The 17,639-nt window shown below is 41.5% G+C and overlaps 2 protein-coding genes and 2 long non-coding RNA genes across 6 annotated transcripts; 2 read left to right on the plus strand and 2 right to left on the minus strand.

The window, feature by feature from the left end:
- Positions 1-2,577, minus strand: LOC131689690 (uncharacterized). Its single transcript, XM_058974945.1, has 4 exons — positions 1,554-2,577; positions 1,108-1,326; positions 628-1,046; positions 1-570 (listed from the first exon to the last, which is right to left on the minus strand). Exons 1-4 carry the CDS (start codon positions 2,575-2,577, stop codon positions 82-84), a joined length of 2,151 nt encoding a protein of 716 aa, XP_058830928.1. The 3' UTR covers positions 1-81.
- On the plus strand, positions 1,919-8,488 carry LOC131689693 (uncharacterized). Of its 2 annotated transcripts, none has more exons than XR_009305448.1 (4): positions 1,919-2,051; positions 2,109-2,814; positions 7,092-8,077; positions 8,158-8,488. It is a non-coding gene; the product is annotated as an uncharacterized LOC131689693 (long non-coding RNA). The 2 variants fall into 2 exon arrangements; XR_009305449.1 differs by having other exon boundaries at positions 1,922-2,051; positions 2,119-2,814.
- Positions 4,863-6,680, minus strand: LOC131689691 (uncharacterized). 2 transcript variants are annotated; one of them, XR_009305446.1, is made up of 3 exons: positions 6,452-6,677; positions 6,007-6,398; positions 4,863-5,015 (listed from the first exon to the last, which is right to left on the minus strand). It is a non-coding gene; the product is annotated as an uncharacterized LOC131689691 (long non-coding RNA). The 2 variants fall into 2 exon arrangements; XR_009305447.1 differs by lacking the exon at positions 4,863-5,015 and adding an exon at positions 5,180-5,218 and having other exon boundaries at positions 6,452-6,680.
- Positions 8,489-10,519: 2,031 nt separating the features above from the next.
- Positions 10,520-16,858, plus strand: LOC131688382 (uncharacterized). The gene is made up of 2 exons (XM_058972588.1): positions 10,520-16,741; positions 16,799-16,858. Exon 1 carries the CDS (start codon positions 10,520-10,522, stop codon positions 16,340-16,342), a length of 5,823 nt encoding a protein of 1,940 aa, XP_058828571.1. The 3' UTR covers positions 16,343-16,741; positions 16,799-16,858.
- The last annotated feature ends 781 nt before the right edge of the window (positions 16,859-17,639 follow it).

A 17,639-nucleotide genomic window follows, 5' to 3' on the forward strand; every position in this document is an offset into this window, starting at 1 on the left:
TTTAAAATTTCTAAGTCAATTGACGGTCATGTCTCGATTTCAATAAACCAGTCACTAAATCATGCTCATACTCACCCAGAATCACGAGATAAGACCAAGCGTTCTGGCGACGCTCTGGTATTCGGTCCTAGAAACGTAGCAACCGGTCATCACACGTTTCCCACTATATGCCATCCGGCCATGCAGCACCCGCCAGTTGTCGAATATCATTACCGTTCCCGGAGTCAGCTTGAATTGCCACGCCATACTGTCGGCATGTATCTCAGTTGCCAGTCGCTTGTAGTCCGCGTAGAACTGGGGAATATCGGTCTGCGGGATGGTATTCATGACGGCTCGATCATACGTGTTGAAGCGCAATTGTTCCACTTCCCCGGTAGTAATGTTACGCTTAATAACCGGTGCGCAGTAGGTATGATGTTTACCTTCCTCCATGTACTCCGCCGTCACTGGATAAGCGCAGAGACGTTCGAAAGCTTTGTTATCTCTAATTTTCAGCTGTTCGGCTGCTTTGAAACCATCAATGAGCATCGTTTCCCCGCCAGAACCTTTGAATTGGATGCAGTGAAGGACCTGGAAATCAACGTTAATACAGAAGCTGTTCAATATTAATAAATTCACCTTACTAACCTGTAACCCACAAGCATCACTGAAATAGGTAGTATCCGTGTGCGGTCCCAGGTAATCCTTCGTATAGGCAGTATCACCGTGATCCATCTGATCGCTAAAAGTCCACATCTCACCGAACAATGTTTTGTGCACCGGGAAAATTCGTTTAATAGCCATTTCGGTACTCTGCTGATTGGTCGGAACCTTCTCGATGAAGGCCACTCCATACGCAATCAGACTCTTGACTACCTTAATGACGGCAGCATCTTCGCAAATTAACTCACTCAACGACACTCGGCAGTACTCAGGACACAAAGTGATGAGATCACGGTCCCACAGAACCGGTTGGGCATGTTCCTGTAGTAGCGATTCTCGGTACGCTTCAAACTGGGACTGGAAAATGAAGCTCAAATCGTAGCTGGATGCGTGGCCGTCTTCCCCTAGAATTAAGCGATTGCAGACCAAACAGTTCATCAGAATTTAAAAACCTCAAGTACTTACATATTACATTCAACTTCTGCTCGCTAATCTCGAAGCTCTGCGGGGACACATTCTCCGAAATGTCGAGAATTGACAGGGATCGTTGAAACGTTACGTGATTGTAGCATTCGTCGCATCGGCAGTGATCTCTCAACCAGATATAGCTCACCCGGATCGGTCGATCGAGTTCGGGATTTTGCAGCGTTAAAAAGAACCGTTCGTCTGAGCCCGGCATCGCTCCTAGAAAGTAGAAATCAGTTACTGAACTGTATGCGTGCTAAAACGCAACTGAGAGCAACGAATGACGTGTTTCAGTTTATTAAATAATGAACATTAGGTGATAAGGAAAGGATGCCAAAGTCCAGGCGAAAACACATGTTGCATTATTGCTTGCGCTAAAACACACGTTTCGTACATTGCGAGATTGCGGCCATCAGTTGACCTGCTATCAATAATTGTAAACATACCGTTTTCTGCCTCTTCATTCTGATCACTGGCTAAATCCTGAAATAGATTCTCGTCGAATGGTAAAATTCCATCACTCTGTTCTTTCAGCTTTCGCTGCAGCTTTAGCAGATTATCTGGGGTACATTCCAGTAGAGCTAGTACTTTGGTTGTATTTTTAGGTTCCGTAGCCTCATTTGTAATAGTTTCAACCGATTCAACTAGCTGATTTGATTCATTTTGTTGCAGATCTTCAGTGTCAGTTTGAGTTTCTGATGATACGGTTAAAACTTTCCTTTCGACAGTAGCTGGATTGCTTCCTTCTTTTTTCGGTGAGACCAATTTAACTTTTCTCAGAACAATTCCATCGGAATTAGGAACCGGTTCAGCAGGTTTTTCAAGCTTTACCAACATATCGGAATTACGCTTGAATTTGAAAATTTTGGCGGGCGTGCTGCCTGACAAAGTCCTTAATTCAATCGTTCGTTTCTGTCCGGATATTTGTGCAACTGATGGAACATGTAAAATATCTACCTGCTGTTTCTTGACCAAACTCGAATGTTTAAATATGTGCTCAGTATCTTTCAGTGGGTCGCAAACGGATGGCAAACTTTTCTCATCTGTCAGCATCTGAACTTCCGTATTGGGCTGAATAAACTCGGTCGCCAACGGTTGAACCTGAAGCTCAATTGTACTCGTTACAACATTATCATCCTTCGATACCTGAGAAAGAGGCAACGGTCGCACCAAAGGAGGAACCACACGATTCAAGCCTTCAGCGTCGCATAGGTTGTACAGATTCAACGATGGATTTGCCGTTATGTTCAAGCTTCGTGAGAGCTTATTTTTGTAGTCCGAATCTCGAAAGTGTCGTGTACAGACGAAATATTTGCCCCTAATGATATCCGTATCAAGATCGCGCAATTCCGGAACCGCAAGTATGGTTTTCCATAGTTCAGCCCGATCCCGGTCGGAGGGAAACTTATGCACCAACTCGAACCGTTCGCCCTGGCAGCACGGCACCACACAGGGACGGGGCTTGGCCATTGTCGAGTTATACAATAAGCATAAAACTTATCAAATTGTTGAGAAACTGTTAGTTTCCACAAAAAACAGTGCACAACTTTCACGATATCCACCGTATCCTTAGCTCGGATCGGCTATATAGTAAACAAAACCATATTTCAAATTTTAGTACAACTTATTATCGGAGATAGAAGATTCTGTGGAACTAACCACTAAAAAATTCAAATTGGAAATATACCGCCACACTGTCTGTACACTGTACCAAAACTGAAGCGTTATTCCGAATGATATTCAATATGACCCGGCCCTTTAACATTTGTCAGTTGTGTTTTGGATGACAGCCTTTTGATTTTTGTTGCAAGTTACTTTCCACCCCTGTATGCAAGTATCAAATGATAGACATTCAGAAAATAGAAGCAAAAGTTTCGCATTGCAAAGCAACAATCGATCAAGATTGAAATGTTAACATTAACTTTACAATAACTAAAACGTCGAAATTGATAAGACATCCCCATATTCAGCGTATACACCAAATCAGAAAATCGAAATACTTCCATTATTTCTTAGCATAAATGTCATCGAAAAGTTGAATGAAAGTTGCTCAAAGAACAAGACGATATATATTTGGTTTTAAGCAGAAGATCAGTTCAAATCAAGGAATTGGTTGTACGTATATAATTATTATTGAAACAGTTTATTGCATTTTGCAAACGTAATTTATTGTTATTGGTTTCTTAAAAACTATTGATCAAAATAATATATTCTAAAAACATCAAAACACAATCCAAATGCTTGTAACATGCTACCGTTGTATAAAAAAAACCTCAAATTGAATTCAAACTTTTGACACTTTGCTTAATATAGTTTCGTTACCAACACACAGAAAAAAAATATTGGTAAAAGTAAGAGTGTTCCGCTCTTAGCAAAAAACAACTAACGCCTACTATCAGGTTGAAAGTAAAACTTTTAAATTAATCAAGAATAATAATCAAAATAAAAGTTTTCCTTTTAAGCTAATGAAGAATAGTATTCAAAATAAAAGTTTTATTTTCAAACTAAGAGTATGCGTTGGTTCTTTTTTGCTAAGAGTGAAAAACTCTTATTTTTACCAACATTTTTTTTCTGTGTGAATGTCATCATGACAATCTTACAGCTTTAGCACCCAGTTAAGCTCAGCCGGAAATGAACCGGAATTCTGGCTGGTTCCAGTTCGTATTCCGACTTCAGTGGCTAATTAGAATCGGTTGTGTTACTGGAGCCAGAATACGAACTGGAACCAGCCAGAAATCCAGTTCATTTCCGGCTGAACCACAACTTTTTTATCGCTACTCCCCCGGTACGTGAGTCTTCAAAAAAAAATTCTTCAGTTAAAACATGTTACGTAACATCGGTGACTACGAAAGTAAACGAAGAGAGACAATTACGCAGTATTCAAATTTAACGGTAAAAATTTGTTGCCTTCCTTCAGCGGAGAAAGTTATGTCTTATGTGTAATATAACTTGTTTTAGTTTAGTTTAGTGACAACGGTTTGCCTTGCTCTCTTGGTTCGATCTCGACTATAGGTTCTATCTCTCGATGCTGAATCATGGCAGCTAGCAACGGAATTATTCTTCAATGTGAAATTTACCCAGCAGTACCAGAATATAATATTCGCGCAATCAACGAAGAAAAGTTTCCGGAATTTGCGTCGGAGTCAGTCGAAACTTTTCATAGTTTCGATTGATACCGTTTCCGAGCTAGTGCTTTTTTAAAGATATTTCTCGAGTACTTTTCCAAATGGACGTAAGTAACATTGAGAGCCTCTCTTTGTTTACTTTCTCTTTCGTTTATTACGACGTCATTACAACACTTTGTACTAATTTTCCAGTACATATCGAAAGCCGACGGTTTTTACTACAATATTATGCAAAGAGTAGAGTAGTAAATGTTGAAATGGCTGAGTAATGAACAGAAGAGAAAGACCTCAACGAGAATCTCTCATTGTTACTTACGTCCATTTGAAAAAGTACTCGAGATTTTTCTGATGAGTCAGAATTTGTAATTCCGGACATATTCTCTTGTCTAGTGCGTAATTCTACTGGATCGTTGATCGACTTTTAACAATCGCACCGGGAGGTTGCTGATCTAGCTCAGTGCCTTCAAGTTTTACGGTAAACTTAAAAATTGCTGGGTGACTTGGTTTCTTGCTTGAGCGCAAAAGAGTGATTAGGTTTGTTCCAGTACACGGAAGTCACTCCCTGTTGCTCCGGAACAAAACATTCTTGCTCCTTTTCACTCCGATTTTCTACCAAAAGAAGGAAAAGAAAAGAAGATAATAAAGGAACGATTTTCTCCCTGTTTTCTCCGGAGTACTTCCAGTTTCTCCTGGTACTGGAACAAACCTATTGCTACCAGTGTTCTCTTGCGGCAACGTTGGTCCATCACAGAATCTCTTACGTTTGTGCGGTGCTGGTGTTTTCTGAAAAGAGGAAATAAATCACTATTACAGCAAGATGGTGAATAGTGGGACGCAATTCTTGAGCGTTTTTTCAAAAAGTCATATCTGCAATGAGTTACTCTCTTTGTTTACTTTCTCTTCTGTTAATAATTCGGCCACTTTAACATTTATCCCTCAAGTCTGGTCATAATATGCTACTTAAAACCACCGTCTTTCGATCTGTACTGTAAAATAAGTGAAAAGCGTTATAGTGACACCGTAAAAATCGAAAGAGAAAGTAAACAAAGAGAGTAACTCATTGCAGATGTCTTTTTGAAAAAATTCTCATGCGTCAAAATATTCGTAAACAGGCGTGTGTCATGAATGCCACCTGTATATTAACCACAATCATAGTACACTCAAAAAAGTAAACGTTATGCCTATTGGTTTATAGATTTTTGCACTATTGCGGAAGCATACGTTTACGACACTATTTACTGGCACATAAACCTAATGTGTGTATTTACAATAAATATTAATTTTACATTCACATTTCATAATTATTAGGCACATAAAACCCCATTCTATAACAATATGCACATATAACTTATGTGTGTGCATACATAGTTTATACAATTGACACATAGAAGGTATGTGTGCGCTCGATAACAATAGCATTTCTTCTTCATATGAATTTTAAGCGGTTTGAAACAAATAGAATTAACGTTTCGATTTTTTTAGTGTACTTTTGTGCAGAGAATATTGTAACAACATAACGATAAAGTCAAAGTAACACCTTTCCGATCCGCTTTGGCAACGGTTCAGTACCGTGCACGAATGCCAATATTATTTTACACGCTTCAAATGTGAGCACACTTGTCCGGGACGGTGCCGTGCCGGACAAGTGTGAATGCTAGTATTTGATTTGTATGAAAGAATATTGGTGTCCGTGCACGGAACTGAAACGGATCGGATAAGTGTAAATAGTGCTTAATGCTATAAATTGAACCCTTCCATAATAAAACTGAAATACCTGCGTCAGATTGTTTAATTGATTGTACATTTCCAAAGGTAATCAGCATTGTGGGGCAATGTAGTTCAGCCGCCATGGTCATCGGGATAGAACCAAAGCAGATCGAACATTGGCTCCTCATGTTGCATATCATGCGATCCGTCTAGCTCTCGAATCTGATTCAGGGACTAAGACGGCTATGTGAAACCAGTAGATTTGGCCATCACCTAGTGCCGGTCGCGTGGAAATTTTCCAAACCTTGGGATAGGAATACCTGTAACTACAATCTCTCGGGACTCGTGGTTCCTAGGGCTGTGATTCCCGTACGATATTGAATCGTTAGTGCCACCATTTCACCAGAATAATAGTTCCGATCAACATAGTCATCAATTGACAGCTATTTGGCATCCATCCTAAAAAATATGATCGTGAAACTAGCTGTCCACAAACTTACGAAACATTTTACCTATTGTATATTTCACTCCCTTTCCAGTACTCCCTCTTTGCCTTGCATACTATGGCTTTGACCAGTTATTTGCACTAAATAACGGCTATTCCCTGTATATTGAAAGACACCATGTCAGTGGCATTGCTCCAAAATATGCAAATAAATCCTTTGATCCGGACGCTAGTTTCTCTCCCAATACCAGGAAATCAGCTCCAAAGCAATTTTTCTAGGGGACGTTAGTCTTGAAGATGACAAGCAGCAGTTTTTTCACGTTTTGATGTCGCGAACTGACTTTTTGCGACTGCACAGAAATAATGAAAAACTTATCTCGCAAACGCATGAAGCGCTTCAAATGACTGTCATTCGAGCCAGCCCAAACACTGGAAACAGATGAAACACGAATGATCAACTACTGTTAGTTGAGATGATAATAATAAGCACCATCGTTTACTTTTTTGGGTGCAAATAATTCATATGGCGTTATGTCTATCCTTCGAATATCACAGACTGTTCATTCCAATACAGACATGAAGTCATTCGATCTTGAATCCACCATTTTTTGGATGATTGCCATTCGAAATCGTCAACATTGAGTTTTTATGTCGTTCAAATGACAAATCATATGCTATATCGCAACAATTTTTGTTCAGTGTAGAAGCGAATAGCTGTACTAAGAAAGGGTGGTATCTACCTACACTGAGAAAAGAAATATAGTATCCATGACCGGACTTTTCTGGTTATCTTAACTATTCATCAAAACAGTAGTAATGACCAAGAGATCAGTAATACTGAACTTCTGCATTGTAAAAAATACTATGAAACTTGATTGCCACCTAACTATGCTGTTGGTATTTATAACGATTCGAACATGGTCACTCCAACAACATTTACCGTTTCTAAATTGGCAAAGAAATAGAATGCATCACCCTTAATGGTAATTCAGACTATTCAATTGTCAGTTTTGAGATGATGAATATTGTTGAAGTGACAATGTAAAAGTAAAAATGAAAACCAATGTCAATGTCATCACTAGTTTTCGTATGATTGTTCTCATCACAATATAATAGTAAGTTATGAAAACAACGTATATAGTTGCAATAAGAATGCGAATATTGAAATTACAACCAACACTGCTTAAGTGACCGTGACCCTTGTTGAAAGCACCATTGGCATATAGTGTTTTTCAGCTGACCATGTTTTGTATTACTGCTGACTATATGCATCTGGTCAATTTTTGAGTTTCCACATATATTTCTACAAGACGCCGCCATTACAGTGAAAAGTTTTATAGGTGATACACGTGCGTATACTCTAGATTGTTTTCTAGATTTTGAATTGTTCCTGGATAAGTTTTTCATCAGGCGAGTAAATACTTAAGAAACTTTTAATAGGAGAATTTCTTGATTTTTAAAATAATTTTTCGATGTTTTCAGCATGGCGGAAAAAAATAAAAAGAAGCTGAGTCAATCATCTAGCAGGTCTTAAACACTGATCGCTATTTTTCTAGACCTTATGCAAACGAAAGATTTGTAATTCATCCGTGTAATGCGTAATGCATTTGAGAGTGAGATGAAGATTTATGGTTCAAAAACGTTATGACCAACGAATTTACGCTTTGTCCAGAAATTTATTCCAATTTGATCCGTAAGTAAAGCGTATGTTGCGCATATAATTTTGTAATTTTTTTTTATTGTTTGCTAAACATGTTTTTCTTTCCGATAAAGCACGGCGCACGGTGTCGGTTGCAAAAAGGATGGCATATAAGCACATTCTCCGACAAATTTGGTTTGCTGGAAATAGCATTATTCACAACTAGGTGTTGCTTAAACACTATGGAGAACAAAACACCAGGAATAAGTCTGATCCGTCAAACCGACGCTTCACACAATTTTGCTTCATTCAAAATGAATTGTAATGCACTCAACCCTACAGTTCCAGATGCGGAAGAATTTGATGGCGCTCCAATACACATTCAGAAAATGAATCCATATATTGTCCTATTAGGGTAGAAAGTAAATCAATGTAATAAAATAATAAAAAGTCAAAAAAAATTAATTCTCCGAATTTGCTGAAATTCAACCTTTACTATCTGGTTATATTGATCTGCGTGATTTTCCACATAAACAAGTATTCCATTTCAAAAGAACCATCTCAATGTATTTGTTACTACAAACCGTTCCAGGTCAATTTGACCATGCATATTGTTATGTCAAGCATTTCTTTTACATTATTATTCGTACTACAGAATGTTCATCTTTACTATCATAGTATAACCCTTCTGGTTATGTTATTACAAACAGTTCCAGCTCAAAATAACTATGTATATAGTTACGCCGGGTATTTCGCTTACGATGGTCATGTTTACAGTAGAGTGTTCAATATTACTATTAAGGTACAAATCTCCTGTATAGTAAACTTGAACATGCGTATAGTTAATGTCACTTTATGCTGTAGTCGGCTGAAAATCACTATACTTTCAAAGTCGAATTTACCTCCTCATATAGTAAATGTTACCATACAATTTTTCTTAGTGTAGTCATACAAGTAGTATAAAAAAGCCGTCGGGAAGCCAAACTATATGCTTCGTAAAACCCGTTTAATGTTTTATTGGCACGTAAATGTCGTTTGTAAAATTCAAGCGTAAAACTCGCATTGAAGCGCTTCGGAGTAAGTATCGGTTAAAATGTTATACACTAAAAAAGTCGACAAGGATGAACCAGGACCTTCTTACGGGCATGCATTTTTAAAAATCAACGAAATTCAATGCATTTTCTTTCCATCAAAATAGAAATTTAAAATGCATTATTCTTTGCGTGTAAGACGTCAAAGCCCTGCAAGAAACCAAATACAAATATTGTATTTGAACAAACTATGCTCTATTTCTAATAAAATATCGAACGAAGTGAATCAGCGTAAGATGTTTGTTGAATAGACTTTATTTTAGGGCATATTCAGGAGCGATTTATTTTTTATAGGAATTTCAAAGTAGGACTGTAAATGAAACATTCACATGCATTTTGTTTTATAATTTCGAACAGTTTTGTTTTAAAATTTAAAAAACTGTTATTCGACGCCGTTCTGTTTGTTGCTGATTTTAAAGCACGTTTCGAACAAAGAGAATAAGGAAGAAGACGAATAGTGTGAAGCCAAAAATACCTTTCTGAGCAGACCAATCGTCCAAGGGAAATAAACTGTACTCATGCCTGAGTTGGAGGAGATAAGAATTGTACATCCATCAAAAAAGAATCTAAAATCTTCACCAGAATTCGTGATGGTAAGATGCATTCTAGAGTATATGTATTAGTAAAAACAAGCTTTAGAATTATTTCATCTCATTGATCCCAAATGAATATCATTTGCAAAATAAATCATATAAAGTGCTGACTGTGGAAGCTGTTGCCAAAATGCTAGTGATGAAATCATCATAAATGGAGTGTTGCCGTTTTGACTGTGTTGCGACTGAAATCCCTATTATGGCAATGTCAACATCCACTCGGCGCAACTCTCAATCGACCACGAAAAGAGGGAAGAAATGTCATCAATGTCATGTAGACGGGAAGAGATAGATCAGAAAAATGTGCTCGCTGCTGAAGTGAACGTGTCGGTAAAATTTATTTTGGATTTCCTTCAAATTAGTATTGATATATCTTAAAAACTAAATTTAACAATTAAACATCGGAGCAGTTAGAGTAAGTACTATTTAGAAGATGAAAATGATGAATTAAATCTAGCATAGAATTATTAACTAAGTTAAATCTAACCTAACCTAAAATGGAATTCCAGAACCCGGAATATTGCGAGTTAGCTAGACTGGAATCGTCTGATAGGAGTTTATTCAATCTACGGGTTGATCACCAATATTGTGAGTAGTATGATAAATTGCAGTCGAATGAAAAGACTAATAAAATCCATTTTTTAGCTTGAAGCTAACCGATATAAAACAGTGTTTGCTGCCAAGAATTGGCCAGTAACTTACGCCCACATTCTTCAAGAATATTGAACGTGGGTCGGAAGATGGAAGATCTCCACGACACCAGCGGTTACCATTGTCGTCGATGCAATCGACCGGACTCGGCCGAGGCCCTCATGGTCGCATGCGATCAGTGCCATACGTGGGAGCACTTGGGATGTGCAGGTGTGACCGAAGCAATAACTGAGCTCCCATATACTTGCCAAGAGTGTACGTTAGGTGAATCGGCTAGAGCAGCTGTCCGTCAGCTTCTAAAACCCCCAAAACCGGAAGGGAAAACTGCCAAAACATCGAATAAAAGCGTGGGGTCGAAAAGAAGCAAGAAAACCGTGGCTCCTGTACCAGAAAGCGTAACTTCCAGCACTCGCGCTGCTCTACTCGAAGCGCAAATGAAATTACTGGAGGAAGAGCAGCAGATGAAAGAACAAGCAGTTAAGGAACAAGCTGCTCTGAGGACCCGAGAAATGGCAGAGAAGCAGCGCCAGATAGCTGAGATGAAATTGCTGATGGAGGAGGAAAAACGGCTGCGAGAGCTGAAACTTCAGGATGAAAAAGCCTTTCAAGCAAAGCAACAGTTGATTCGGCAGGAGTCGCTGGAACAAAAACGACAACTCCTTCATCAAATAGCAGCGAGTAGCAAGGCTGAATCGACACCCGGGTCAATTATCAGTTCGAAGGAAAAAGTCTCAGCATGGCTGAATAACCAACACGGTGGAGGATCAAAGGGGAAGATTTCGGGAGACAATAGCGAAAACGGCTCGAAATCTCAGGTGGTCCCCAAAGACCCACCAGGAAGCACGATCAACGGGCGGGCTGATTCCGATCGAATCCGGGAAAGTCCGCATCACCTCTCATCAATTTCTAACCGCGAGAGTCACCAACATGATGCTTCCTCTAATTTGGTCGTACAATCACCCATCCCCCAACAACATTCATACCCGACTGCTCAAGCTAGACCCGGAGGTCATCCCACGATGCTGGGTACGCAGCAAATCGCTGCTCGTCAAGTATTGGGAAAGGAATTACCAACGTTTAGCGGACATCCCGAAGACTGGCCCATCTTTATTAGTAGCTTCGAGCAATCGACTGCTACTTGCGGCTTTTCCGAGGCGGAAAATTTAATACGCCTGCAGCGAAGCCTGAAAGGCTTCGCACTTGAATCTGTTCGAAGTAGCCTACTACTACCGTCGGGAGTACCGCATGTGATTCAAATACTGCGAACGCTTTATGGGAGGCCGGAGCTACTCATTCGGTCGCTGCTCGAAAAAATAAAATGTGTGCCAGCCCCGAGACATGATCGGCTGGAGACCATAATGGAGTTTGGACTAGCTGTTCAAAATCTCGTTGACCACCTCGCCGCTGCACAACAAGAAAGTCATCTCTCAAACCCAGTACTGATGCAGGAACTGGTAGAAAAACTGCCGGGATCACTTAGACTGGATTGGGCCGTTTACAAAAACCGAGATGCCGTGCCTACACTGCGGACGTTTGGCAGCTTTATGTCGCGATTGGTTACAGCGGCAAGCGAGGTAACATTTGATCTGCCATGCATCGGTACAACTAACAAAGGCGACAGGCCGAGGGCAAGGGCTCATATTCAAACTCACTCGGTCGATTCTGCGTCTTCCCCTCCCAGCACGAACTCATTTGCCACGAATCGTAAGCCAGGTCGTCCATGTGCTGTGTGTGATCGCGAAGGTCATCGTGTGGCTGAATGCAGCAAATTCAATACAATGTCTGTAGATCAGCGCTGGCAATTAATCCAACAAAAGGGGCTGTGTCGGACCTGTTTGAATAGTCACGGCAAGTGGCCATGTCGATCATGGCAAGGATGCAATATAGAAAATTGTCGCCTTAAGCATAACTCTCTCCTTCATCAATCTTCGTCCACTTCCTATCCAATAAACGGGTCTGCAACCGTGCCTTATTCCTCCGAGACTATGTTTCCTGTTTTTCGCATGATTCCAGTGGTCTTATACGGGCAGGAGCGAGCCATAACGATCTTTGCTTTCATCGATGAAGGATCTTCGCTCACTCTGCTAGAAAAAACAGTCGCTGAACAGCTAGGCGTGACCGGACAATCAGAACCACTGACTCTGAGATGGACAGGAAACGTTACGCGCGAGGAATCACTATCCCAAAGGGTGCAATTGAAAATTGCAGGAATGTCGGGTAGAACTAGACACAAGCTCGTTAATGCCCGCACAGTCACTAGCCTTATCCTACCTTCTCAAGCATTAAGGTATCGTGAGCTAGCACAGATGTTCCCTCATCTACGAGGGCTTCCGCTTGAGGACTATGAGCTTATCCAGCCAAAGCTTCTCATCGGTCTAGACAATCTACACCTCGGTGTGCCGCTCAAAGTGCGGCAAGGCCAGCCTGGAGAACCCATCGCAGCGAAATGTAGACTCGGATGGGGTATATACGGATGCGTAGCGAACGCAACTAACGCTCTCGTCAATTTCCATATCGCTGCAGTCACAGATCCCGATCGTTTGTTGAACGAACAACTGCGAGACTATTTCACTCTAGACACCATGGCAACTGTCAATCCAGTTCAAAACATAGAGTCTGAGGAAGATCAGCGAGCGAGACGGCTGCTAAAGGATACTACACGGCGAACCGGTTCCGGATTTGAGACAGGACTTTTGTGGAAGACGGATAATTTTAATTTCCCAGATAGCTACCCGATGGCCAAACGCCGTTTACAGTCTTTGGAAAAAAGGCTGGAGAAACATCCACAACTAAAAGAATGCGTTCGAGAGATGATAGCGGAATATGAGAAAAAGGGGTACGCTCATAAGGCTAGCGATGTGGAGCTGACGACAACCGATTCGAAGCGCGTTTGGTATTTGCCACTGGGTGTCGTTATTAATCCCAAAAAGCCTGGTAAAGTAAGGTTGATATGGGATGCCGCAGCGAAGATCAACGACGTGTCACTCAACTCACAACTTCTCAAAGGACCAGACTTGCTGACCCCTCTGCCTACTGTCCTGAGTCAGTTCCGTCAGTTTCCAATAGCCGTATGTGGAGACATCAAGGAGATGTTCCACCAGATAAAAATACGGGAGCAAGATCGCCAATCGCAACGGTTTCTCTGGCGTGATAATCCAACTGATCGTCCGCAGATCTACGTAATGGACGTTGCAACTTTTGGGTCAACATGCTCTCCCGCGTCAGCCCAATACGTGAAAAATATCAACGCGGCAGAGTTTGCTTGTCAGTATCCTCGTGCCTCGGAAGCTATACAGAAAAGGCACTATGTTGACGACTATTTAGATAGCTTTCAAACTATCCAGGAGGCCACAGAAGTAATTGAAGAAGTTAAAACAGTACACTCCAGAGGCGGGTTTGAACTAAGAAACTTCCGATCAAACTCAATTGACGTGTTGCGCGGTATTGGAGAAACACCAGCCGAAGGATCTAAATACCTACTGTTGGAGAGAAACGAATCAGCAGAATCAGTCCTCGGCATGCGTTGGATACCGAAGGATGATGCGTTCACATACACGTTCGCGCTTCGCGGTGACCTACAACCAATCCTAGCAGACGGCCACACTCCCACCAAGCGTGAGGTGCTTAAGATACTCATGAGTTTATTCGATCCGCTAGGCTTTATCGGTTTCTTCCTTATACATGGAAAAATACTAATGCAGGATATATGGGCTTCAGGATCCGATTGGGATGATCAGATAAACGCTGACCTCTATCAGCGCTGGAAAAGATGGACAGATCTCTTCCCACAGCTAGACAGCATTCGTATTCCACGTTGCTATTTCCGACCTCCGTTCCCGAAAGACATCCATCATCTTCAGGTCCATGTATTTGTTGACGCTAGCGAGGCAGCGTATTCTTGCGTGGCCTACTTTCGCCTACCCACGGAAACAGGAATTGAAGTATCGTTAATCGGTGCCAAATCCAAAGTTGCACCCCTGAAGCCACTTACTGTTCCCAAACTCGAATTGAAAGCAGCAGTTCTTGGAGTCCGTTATTTGGAGTCGATACAGAACTATCATACTTTCGAAATCAAGCAAAGGTATTTGTGGACAGATTCTACCACCGTTCTGGCATGGATTACGTCAGATCACCGTCGATACAACAAGTTTGTCGCTTTCCGTGTCGGCGAAATACTATCGTCGACTGATCAGAAGGAATGGAGGTGGCTCCCCTCTAAGTTAAATGCGGCCGACGAAGCCACCAAATGGAACAGTGGTCCAAATCTGCAATCCGATGGTGTTTGGTTCACAGGGCAAAGCTTCTTACGTAAACCGGAAAGCATGTGGCCCGAACCAAAGCCTGCCTCAACCACACGAGAGGAATCACTTAATATTCACCATCAGAACAGCCCAACACCGTTGGTTAGCGTCGCTCGCTTCAGTCAGTGGTCCCGATTGCAGCGAACAATGGCATTTGTACTCCGGTTCTTGAGCAATCTTCATCGCAAAAAACACGATTTGGAGCTGCAACTGGGTATTCTCCAACAGGACGAGCTCAAGTCAGCCGAAGAATTGTTATGGAAACTCGCTCAAGCGGAGACATATCCTGAAGAAATCGCTCTACTGAAGCCCACTCAAGGCGATCCCGGGGCAGAACATGCGATCGTAGCCAAATCCAGCCCTCTCTACAAAACTTGGCCGTTCCTCGATAGACATGGAGTTCTCCGAATGCGCAGTCGAGGTGGTGCTGCCGCATTCGCACCGTTCGAAGCTAAGTATCCGGCTATCCTCCCAAAGCAACATCCAACTACTTTTCTTATTACAGACTGGTACCATCGCCGCTTTCGCCACGCCAACCGTGAGACAATCGTCAACGAGATGCGCCAACGCTTTGAAATTGCCAGACTACGAGTACTAATACATAAAGTAACCAACAACTGCTGTTGGTGCCAGGTGGCTAGAACAATTCCAAGAGTACCTGCAATGGCCCCCCTTCCTCAATTTCGAGTAACACCGTGTATACGGCCATTCACCTTCGTCGGATTGGACTACTTTGGACCGGTACTCGTGCGGGTTGGTAGAAGCCAGGTGAAGCGATGGATCGCACTGTTTACCTGTCTTACAATAAGAGCTGTTCATATGGAAGTGGTGCATAGCTTGTCCACGGAATCCTGTATAATGGCAGTCCGACGCTTTGTGGCCCGCCGAGGACCACCGGCAGAGTTTCACACCGACAATGCTACATGCTTCCAAGGTGCCAGTAGAGAACTGCAAGATGAAATTGCCTCAAGAAACAACGCGCTAGCATTGACATTCACGAGTGCACAAACGCGATGGAAATTCATTCCTCCCGCAACCCCTCATATGGGTGGCGCTTGGGAGCGACTCGTTCGTTCGGTTAAGGTGGCAATAGGTTCGATCCTGGATGCGCCTCGAAAGCCAGATGATGAAACACTTGAGACTATAATTTACGAGGCAGAGGCCATGGTGAACTGTCGACCCCTCACGTACATTCCCCTACAATCAGCGAATCAGGAGGCATTAACACCCAATCACTTTATTTTGGGAAGCTCTACCGGCGTCAAAATCCTCCCAACTGAACCCGTAACTAGTGCTGCTACACTCCGGAGCAGCTGGAAACTGGCACAGTTCATAACAAACGAGTTTTGGAAGAGATGGGTGAAAGAATACCTCCCGGTTATCACTCGAAGATGCAAGTGGTTTGAAAACACAAAGGATCTACAAGTTGGAGACTTGGTACTGGTGGTTGGCGGAGCGGCGAGGAACCAGTGGATTCGTGGAAAGATCGAGGAAGTAATATGCGGACGAGATGGAAGGGTTCGACAAGCCCTCGTGAAGACTACGACAGGAATCGTACGAAGATCAGCAGTTCAATTGGCGGTGTTGGATGTCGCGAATTGTAGTAAACCTGGTAACGAACTTTCAAACGCACAGGATGTGCAGCAACACCAAGGTTTACGGGCGGGGGAGTGTTGCGACTGAAATCCCTATTATGGCAATGTCAACATCCACTCGGCGCAACTCTCAATCGACCACGAAAAGAGGGAAGAAATGTCATCAATGTCATGTAGACGGGAAGAGATAGATCAGAAAAATGTGCTCGCTGCTGAAGTGAACGTGTCGGTAAAATTTATTTTGGATTTCCTTCAAATTAGTATTGATATATCTTAAAAACTAAATTTAACAATTAAACATCGGAGCAGTTAGAGTAAGTACTATTTAGAAGATGAAAATGATGAATTAAATCTAGCATAGAATTATTAACTAAGTTAAATCTAACCTAACCTAAAATGGAATTCCAGAACCCGGAATATTGCGAGTTAGCTAGACTGGAATCGTCTGATAGGAGTTTATTCAATCTACGGGTTGATCACCAATATTGTGAGTAGTATGATAAATTGCAGTCGAATGAAAAGACTAATAAAATCCATTTTTTAGCTTGAAGCTAACCGATATAAAACAGTGTTTGCTGTCAAGAATTGGCCAGTAACTTACGCCCACAGACTGATTTTAACTATTCATCTCTCTCCCTATTCTCTCTGGTTTAGAACTGTGTTTTAAATACATGGAGAACTCAGCACAGACACTTCGATCCAATAGACTGGGGGAAAATAAAGTTGAATGAAGTAACGCTGAAAGCATGGTGGGACATGAATTTTAAACTGAATAGAACACCCGCTAAAACTGCTGCTGAGGACATTTCAACATTGAGCTCATGCTTAGCTTAATCTGCAGCTTTTTTGTTTAAAGTGTGTTAGCGTCGTCTGTCGTAGCCCTGTCCAAAAAAATGCGAACATGGTCAGGCGATTTAAAAAGTTTGACGTTTGACTCAACTCGCCTGTGCTAATTGCCCCTAGGAACAAATTCAATTTACGAATGCGATTTAAAGGCAATTTAAATACTTAGACAAATTTTCTGGCGGCTGAAATGGACTTGGTTGTTTTTTGCGTTTTTCAAACATGGCGGTTCATGTTTGGCTTAAGTTTAAAATTGTTTTTTTTAACAATTGGCTCGTTCCCGCTTGTATTTTGTTTGTTTAGTGCACTTAATTTAGCCAACGAATGTGGAAAATTGTGGAATCGTGTGTAAGTGGAACAAGATCTCTGAGTCTAAATGAAAGTCAGATTGTGGTAAGTTTTGGTGTGTAATACGATTTTCACCATCGATTCTTCCTATAGTCTGGTGGCGATTACCTAGTGCACCGATAAATTTATGTGAGTAGATAGTGAATCCGAAAATAATTATTATTTTTAATTTTCATATCAGGCAATTAAGGGCG

The sequence above is a fragment of the Topomyia yanbarensis genome, chromosome 3, assembly GCF_030247195.1.
Source record: "Topomyia yanbarensis strain Yona2022 chromosome 3, ASM3024719v1, whole genome shotgun sequence".
NCBI classification, from domain to species: domain Eukaryota; kingdom Metazoa; phylum Arthropoda; class Insecta; order Diptera; family Culicidae; genus Topomyia; species Topomyia yanbarensis.